The 9,218-nt window shown below is 40.5% G+C and overlaps 1 protein-coding gene across 1 annotated transcript; it reads left to right on the top strand.

The window, feature by feature from the left end:
* Positions 1-4,786: 4,786 nt before the first annotated feature.
* Positions 4,787-7,227, top strand: nanos1 (nanos homolog 1). The gene has a single exon (XM_028589188.1). It carries the CDS (start codon positions 4,904-4,906, stop codon positions 5,609-5,611), a length of 708 nt encoding a protein of 235 aa, XP_028444989.1. The 5' UTR covers positions 4,787-4,903; the 3' UTR covers positions 5,612-7,227.
* Positions 7,228-9,218: the final 1,991 nt, after the last annotated feature.

The raw sequence follows: 9,218 nt of genomic DNA, 5'->3' as shown, positions 1-9,218 counted from the left end.
TTGTACTGCACTAACAGTATACTGATTCAGAAATGTATTTTTCTGCAGTTGAGGCAAACCATATAGTGCAAGTAATTTGCTTCTGCCTAGGCTTGCATGTAGATTGATACAAGGTCAAGTTGTAAGTGTGTAAACACAAAATTGTCAAGGCTTAATAGCTCTAATCTTGCAGCGATGGTTCCTGAGACTGTTATTACATACAACAGCTCTCCTGTCATTAACATCAGGTCACAGGGTGACTAAACCGAGCCACTCTTTCAGAAGCTGAACGACTTTGTTCTACATCTCTGAGCTTGATAAACAGATGCCACCTCCCTTATTGACTGACATGCTTTATTAGTTTCAATATTGTCATGCTCCTGGAGTTACATTCAGTTTAATCACCAGTTATCTGCAGTGGCGCACACACAACAGTACAATGGCATCTTCTGAGTTTATGTGCAATTATAAAGAGCCCATTTTCTTGCGGTTCAGCTGGGGAGCAAAAGAAAACTGATCACTTAGATATTTGGTTCAGGGGACGCAACAATAATAAGAATGCATAAAAACAGGCTGCTGTGCTTTGCTGCTGATATGGAAATGCTTCCCATTAACTGCAGTTTCCATTCAGCATCTCTGGGGAGAACAAAGGATAATCAAACCTTATGCAGCACTGTTAACTTGAAGCCTCCAAACCAAGGCGAACCTTAAGCCTATAAAGCTGTGGCGTGTCCAAGTAGAGGCCCACTGTGAAAACAAATATTGAACATAATTTGGTTGCTCAATATTATGCTTTCAAGCTCCCACCCTCGAGCAATTTTTCACGTTAAATCAAATTTGCGTTCTGATTAAATTTCCTGCATGTTTTCTCATTTGCATAATCACAAGCAGAGCTCTAATGGCTGTGAATGAAAACACATGGTAATCTTTGGGTCTGAGGCTCAAATAGAAAGAGCCGTCTTTCTGGTGTGACAAAAAAAAGGTCTGAAAAATGCAGGTTGCAAAAGCCCATGGGCCATTTTCATACTCAGTGATTCAGCATTCATCTTCATTATAGCAATCAATGGATTTTTCAGCAATTCCTGCAAACCCATTATGTATTGTTTCGTGATCAATATGTTGCTCGGTAAACACGAAATGGAGGGGGTGGTTTTTATAAGAAAAACATTATTACCTTTGGTGGTGCCGAGGCCTAGATTATCAGCTTAAATAGAGTTAGAGGGAATAGTCACTTCACTATCTTTGAGCAAGGCATTGTAATGACCTATACAGGGCAGCAGAGTAGGAATACGCAGAAAGCTTTCCTGTGTGTGTTTGTGCTTTGTGTAATCCCTCCCAATGCATTCACCTATCCAAGGCCACTGCTGAAACTTGCCTCATGAAATAAGCAACAGAGAACGAAGGATAACCAGACAGCCACAAAAACACATTCTGGTATTTCACAGAAAAATGTGTTCTCTGATTTAGCCTAAGAGGTTACAGACACCATATCTGATGTTAATGATTCAAAACATGCCCAAATGAAACATTTAAATTATTACTAGCAGTATGAGCAGATGCAATAACGGTGAAAAAAAGGGATCAGATTTCTTAATGCATTCCTCGATGCCATCAGTCATTCATTTATCGTGTCAAATATGAATTGAGCAGAGTTTTCATCCAAAACCCGTTCTGTTTGCCAAAACACAAGGCCTGGATCACAGCACAGAATGATCATTATCATAATGCACGAAGAAGATTAGATCTACTGGATGGTATTAATCACACATTATCATACCCCTGACTTCAGCAAAAGGCATGTCTGAAGTGATTTGCATTGCGTAATACATCTTAAGCACAAACAGCAACAAATTGGAGAGGTCTCTTATTGCTAATGAGCCCACGCAGGAAATATGATTTGGTCATTATAAACAAAGTGTCTTCCTCAGCCAGCCACCACTCTCCCTGATGACCTGTGTTTTTTTCCCCCTGTCAAGCAAAAAATACTTACACAACAATCACTTAGTCAGTGTGATTCCTAAATCGATTTACAGGCCACAGCCACCCCACTGATGTTATGCATCATTCCACTGCTAATCTCACTTCCTTGTCCAATATACTCATGCAACCTCGAGGCAGCCTCAGAATTAGCTTTAGTTAATGGATGAGTATTAATCCCTCTTAGTCACAACAAAATTAAGAAATAATATGCCATGAATATTTCAGTTGCACTGCAGCAACACAGGAATCTGCTCGCACAATCTGCCTTGGCTTGCAAAAAAAAGAAATGGCGATTACATACATTATTAATGCTTCATCATAAAATTCATATTTTGCACCAGCTGAATGGGGGCTCTGGAGTTAAAATCCAATGAACAATCAATACTAGTTCAAACTAACTTGCTGAACACATAGAACAGAGAGAAATGGCTTCTAAAACATCAGCGCTCATTGGACTGTGCCTCCGAAGGTAGTGCATTCTCATTAGATCCCTTAAAAATAGACGTGAACCTTCCAAGTCAGTGAGTTCTTGCAGCCTCCCCCTGGAAGTTTTAATTAGAACACCAGTCACTCGTGTTATCATTGTTTCAAGAGGGCCACTTCCACATTCCTGAGCTGCCCACCTCATCACAGGATCAGAGGCTCACAGTGAGCAGACTGTTTGTGACAGCGGCCTCATATTCCCTCTGGAGAATCAGAATCTGGATCACTTCTATCACTCATGGAGAGCCAATGTGCTCTAATGTGATGGACAGGAATATTGTGTATAGTGTAAATGTACAGACTCCTAACTTATTTCTAATGAAAACAAATGGTGCAAGAGCACAAGATGATACACATCCCTCTACATACAATGAACTTTGCAGATATGTGCATATAACAAGAATAGAACTGGACAAGAAGAGCCCAAATACTGTTTTGGGTGCAGAAGAACACCCTCTTCTTGCCATATTGTAGATCCATGGCACTTAGAATGACCCTCACAGTCTTCCGTGTTGTTGTTTCAGACTGATTACTATACCTCAAGCAACAATTTAGAGCTTTTCAAGTAAAACTATAGCTAAAGGCGACATGGTCCATTTTGTCAAAGTAACCTTCAGTAGAAGATTTTTCTTTACAAACTCTTGCAAACCCAACAGATGTGTCTGTTTACAATGTGGAAAAGTATCTTAAGATGTGGGTCTCGGACATGATCATGACCTAAATTACTGAATGAGTCAGTTCTTTGAGGATCCAACTACTTGAGAACCGACTACCAAATATCAGCCTATTTTTCGGCTTTTCATACAATACTGAAGAAAGTGATTCTTGCATCCCATCTTATTTAATTTTAGCTGTCAGTTTGACATAAAAAAGCAAGCAAAAATCTAGACCTCTCGCTTAACACTTTTCTTGGGAACTGGACAGTGTGTTCTGTGGATTAACCAGTTTAATGGGCCTGCCGCTGCTATAATTGGTCAGTGCTGCAAAATTCTGGCTAGATCCCATTCAAGGTAAGTGAGAAGATATATTGTTTTGTAATTTGGGTGAATGGGCCCTTTACTTCACTAAATGCCCCTACACATATACTGGTGTTTTGTTATGTAACTTCAAATTACCTGTACAGATTCCTCATAAGACCTTCACCAAGATATATATTATTCAGTTCATGAGTACTAATGTCATTGAACTGTGCAGTTTAGTTTTGTGTTCCTATTTGTAAATGACCATTGTTGCCTCGGTGGAATCAGAATATACTAATGACATCTGGCTGGTGGAACATCGTGGGTGACTTTCATCCTCCAGCTAGTGGCCATCATTACTATAGGTTTTGTTTGGCACTCTCATTCATTCAGGGGTGGAAAGAAGAGAGGGAGGGGTCTTTTGGTTGAAATGAACTGACCTGTAACTGCACTATGCTGCCCCCTGTTGAAGAACTGTTCTGCATGTTGTGTTTACATCATGACTGAGTGGACTGATGTGGTGTTTGGTCTGGATGTTATGAGGTTTTAATGCCAGGACTGACAGCATGAGTTTAATGCACACGGAGACATCATTACAGGGTTGTTTACTTCTATTAAGTTCACAATTCTGGAAGTAAACAGACCTTTGATTCTAAATATGTTATACAATTTATACAATACAGATACTCTTTTGCTTCATTGTGAACAAATGTAAAAAAAAACAACAGCAACTATTTACTACCCTATCATAATCAAAGTTGGTTATTTGAAATGAAAATCACCCTGTGAAGATTAGTCTGTCCAGTAAATGATGGATCCTAAACCTTTTCAGGTTTGGTTAATAGGTTTGCCTCATATTGGTTCAATTTTAACATACCAGGATGCATCAACACTGGACAGAGAGAGGTTGGCAGCTACATGGAACAAAGGGTCTCTGCTCCTGGAACACAAGGGGTTAAGGTGTGTGAGTTGGCGTTGATGGTATTCCTGCACAATGATTAACGATATTGATTCACGAAACCTGCGGAATTGTAACGTTTTAGTACCAAGGGGGAACAAAGAGCCGAGCTATCCTCCTCTAATTGATCGATACTGGCGCCGAAATAATGTCATTAACTACAGTAAGGCTTTGTGCGCGAAATTATTTCTCTGCGCACTTGCCCAAATCATTAACAATTAAAAACTTTTTTTTTCCTTCATGAAAATGCCCGAAATCTCCAAACGCCAGAACAATGATCGATGTCGACAAAGCCCCTGCCCGCAAGAAAACAAATCTGTCTAAATGTGGCTCTGAAGAAAGGGAGGCTGCTTTCAACCTGATCACAAACTTGGTTTTGAAGGGAATAGCGCCCCGCCCTCCTGGTCCTTATAACCAGAAAGCCTGTTTGCAGGACGCTCAAACATAACAGGAACACTGGAGACCACATCGCTGTGCATGAACCGTTCCTGGAGACGAACTCTGGCTACAAAGACTTTACGGATTACTCTGGTTGTTTCACCTTATGATCGCAAGCAAACGACCAGAAGTGGCCATGGATTTTCTCAATCACAACTATTTGAATGCGCGCAGCCCATATGACTATACTTTTAATTTCTGGAACGACTATCTCGGGCTGACGACGTTGGTTACGAAAAATAATAAGCTCAGCATGCCCCAGAACCCCAACTCAATCACCGAGTCCCTGAAAGCGACCCTGGGCTTGGACGATTCCCCGGCGTGTCCGTGCGTAATCGCAGGCGGCGTTGGAGAGAGCGGGCACCTGGACTGCTGCTGCCCGTCCGGGAGCCCCCCGCCGGCCTCCATCCTGGACTTGAAAGAGCGTTTCTCTATACTGAGCCCTTTCCAGAACCAGCTCGGCGTCCAGCTGCCGGAGAGAGAGGTGGGCTTCGGAGGGTTCGCGGGGTTCGATCTGTTCGGCATGGAGAGGAAGATGCGCAAACCCGCTTCCAGGAGCAAGCAGGAGCCCAAAATCTGCGTCTTCTGCCGAAATAACGGAGCGCCTGAGGAGGTGTACGGCTCTCACGTCCTGAAGACTCCGGACGGCAGGGTTGTGTGCCCGATTCTGAGGGCTTACACTTGCCCTCTTTGCAGTGCCAACGGGGACAATGCCCATACGATAAAATACTGTCCACTGTCAAAAGACCAGCCATCCCAGCGACCATTAAAGGGAGGGAGGGCTGTGGGTGGTAAGAGGATGAAAATATTCTAAACAGACATGACTACAAAGTAAATTGAATTGCACTGAACAATTTCCAGATGACTGTTTTGATTTCGGCTCTAGCCTTTATCCCAGTTTCATAAACATATTGATTTTATCTTTTTTTCCCCTCTAAGATCTCTTATATTTTTATAGTTCTTTTATCCACATAGAATAATTTTATGCTTTATACATTGGATTTATTTTTCTTGCTAGTTTATAGTCATTTGAGCGTGTGCATATAAATACTTGTATCAATAATCACAAAGAGTGAATACATTTTAAGAAAAGTATTTTGGTCATGTAGGGAAACACACTGACATTGGCAAAGGGGATGAATGTCATATTTCTACCAAGTATTTTTGTACGGTGAGCTAAACTCGCTGCGATTTTCTTTCTCGTCTTAGAAAACCAAAGTTATGTTTGCCATTAAAGAAGCTCAAGAATGTGTCATTAATGAGTACTTGTGTGCGTCTGACTGGAGAAGGACCTCTTTGATCCCATCTGCCTGCCTGAAAACTCCACAACATATTTTCCAAGTTGCTCTAAAAGTTGACATTCAATCTGCAAGGCAGGAAGTAAAAAAAAGACACAATGTGGCCTCTGTTTAGGGCTCATGCTCTCTGGGGAACATTATAATCAATTGTTGACAAGCCAAACCTCTCCAATCCTATGTGATGAGAACGTTATTTGACTTCACAAGCAGTCAGAAATGAGAGATACTAGCCTACATTTCTTCATGTTTACATTCCCAAATAAGGGTGACACACTGGATTTCTTTTCTCTGTCCCGTCTCTCTTTCTCTTTGGTGTTTTTTTTTGTTTTGGTTTGCCCTGACAATGTATCCACCAGAGAGTCTCATCATGGGCAGGTCTGCTCTGTGAGTCACATTTACCTTTCACTCTAAACGTGGGGTGAAAAAGAGCAAATGAATGTTAGAAAAGAACATCATGTTATTCCATTATTTCTTTCCTGAAGAATCCAAAAAAAAAGATGCAAAAATGTTGTGAATGTATGATTGAAAGTGTCACTTGCAGGACTGCACATTTCTGACAGTTTTGTTTACCAAAGGAATACAATTGCATTGAAGAAAGAAGAGAGATTTGCTGTATTGTATATAAAGTGATGTTTATTCAGTATTTTAGCATTACAAGTGACTTCAGAGGGCGCTACCTCAACAGGATTTTGTACTTACATGTAAAATGTCAACAGCAGTTTATTGATATAGTGCTGCCATTTATAATAAGGGTTTTGATAGTATTTTTGATCTTTGTATAACATAATTGTATTTTCATTTTGTTGCATTTAACATGATGGAAGTGAATTTCCAAGAAGCTATAAGCATTGCTCACCAAAAGGTGATTGTCTGTAAATAATGATTATACCCATACTTTTTAAAGTTTAGTTGTTCAATGTTACATTCTTGAGAGTGTGCAAGAAAGTGGATATTGAAAAAGGCTGACAAAATTTGCCACTTTTAACAGAGTTTTTTTTTGATTAAATGAATAATAGAAAAAGCAACACTGTTGAACTTTGTTATTTATATTTTACCACGATTTCCTGTATGCTGCTGTGCAGATTAACAACATATGAATCCACTAGAGAAATAAAAACCTATCAAATATTTGGAGCAATGTGGTCGTGTTCTTCAGTTGGTTTACTCAACATCTGACTGAGTGGGTATATAAACCCTTTTTTAAACAGAAAAGTTGTGTAAGAGTCTATAATTACTGGTTTGCTGACTGATTTAGTGATTTGCAGATGGTCTGATTAAATCAAGCAGCAAAGTCGAATAAAAACACATTTACGAGAACGGCCCCGCTTGCCCTAATTGGCCTGTTAACTGCCTCAAACACAGACTGTATGTGGTTCATGTAAGTGTTGAGCCCTCATGCACACACAACACATTTAACAGAGGAAAACGTCCCTTTAACCTTTTCTTTTGGACAAACTCAAACTGATCTGCTGCTCTGGTATCTTAAAGATTTGTCTCTGAAGAGCTAACACAGTGCCACGGTTGTTCGCGGTTGTTTAGGGAGGTCTGCCCACACAAGAATGTCTTGGCTTATGCCTCGCCATTCAAACGGATCATGTTTGCACTGAAGTGGACTGAATAGTTGGCTCTCCCGGCCTTCTCCGCCTGCCATCTGTGGAATGGCCGCTGCAGACATATTAAGGGGCTCAAAACAGGCAGGAAGCTTTGCTGCTGCTGTTTCTTGTTTTAATGGAACACAGTTGTGCAGCTGGGAGTGCTTGTTTTTTGGTTTCTTACAAATGTCCTATCAATGAGAGAACAATAAATAGAGTAAAGCCATAAAGGGTTCATGAATGGCTTTACAGTCTGTGGCTTGACTCACCAGCAAAACAACCTCAGACATTCATAATTGCTGCTGTCGCTGAACACACAGTAAAAAAAACACATCAAGAAGACTGTACATACATTAGCCTGAGGCATCCGGCTGGTGTCATCCACACCTTGGCTGTTCCTCCCTCCCTCCTCCCTGTTCCCCCTCCTCTCCAGCTGAGGCTGCTCCATTAAAAATGGATGACTACTAAGTGCAACAGGGATTTATATCTGTGAGAACAGTGGTGAAAAAGTCTGGTGGGCTAGCATTTCATGCACACAGTAAGCTAAAAGGTCTTATTCCCTCTACGCCACGGCCTCCATTAGCCACTCAGCAGACAGGGCCCGTTTAATCTATTTAATTGCACCATTTATGAGATATGTCTCTTTCATGATCATATAATATGTCTTAGATGGCTGGTTTGTATGCGATATGTGTTTGCACAGGAAATCTCTCCGCACAACATGAGGTATATTTGTTTTAAGGTTTAAAGACAAGATGTAGTGCACCAGTTCTGCCATGTACTGAATATTCATTTATAAAAATGGGAGCTGAGTGTGGAAAATGTTTTAATTAAAGGGACGCGTTATCGGTCAGGTGTTGACTCAGAGTAGTTATCACCAAGAATGAGGCAACAGGATCCCCTCTGGCAGGTGATTACGATTTAGCTAATGCTCTACTGCATTAGTTAGTCTTTGCTGTTGATGTGATTTACAGGATTCATTAATTCACGCAGCTCATCATCATGGTGGCTAGATGGAATGTTTCCTGTTTAACGTGCTGTAGTTACTTTAGATTAGTGGTTCCCAACCTTTTATACTGGTGTACCAGCCCAATCAGACGGGCTCAGGCACTCCTTCATAATAACCGTGTGATGGATGGGAGGATGGAACTGCCCGATAGAAAACACAGTGGCTGCGGTTGCCCCATGGCTGTGAATCCATTTACAATGAAGTTATCCTGGAGTTGTGGTCTTTTTTTTCTTTTCTTTTTTTCAGCAAGTTAGGTTAAGTTTGCATTTGTGCTATCTTCTGGTAGTCAATTGGAATAGAAGCATTTGGATGTTTCAACCACCTATCTATTACTTTCAGCGTTTTTGTTTGTTGTATGGCTATTTGCTAGGTAGCATAATAGCATGATAGCATAGTTAATAGATTTTTGTGACAATAAATACTCTATCAGTATCACAGCAATTTAAAATCTAATACTCTTAAACACAAATGTGTGTATATATATATATATATATATATATATATATTTGTATATATGAATTA

The sequence above is a fragment of the Perca flavescens genome, chromosome 10, assembly GCF_004354835.1.
Source record: "Perca flavescens isolate YP-PL-M2 chromosome 10, PFLA_1.0, whole genome shotgun sequence".
In the NCBI taxonomy this organism is placed as follows: Eukaryota; Metazoa; Chordata; class Actinopteri; order Perciformes; family Percidae; genus Perca; species Perca flavescens.
Note: the sequence above shows the minus strand (reverse complement) of the source record. Positions and strands in the feature narration are given on the sequence as shown.

Excerpts from the sequence above, each read along its gene's own strand:
- nanos1 (XM_028589188.1), top strand. The coding sequence starts at position 4,904 with ATGATCGCAAGCAAACGACCAGAAGTGGCCATGGATTTTCTCAATCAC.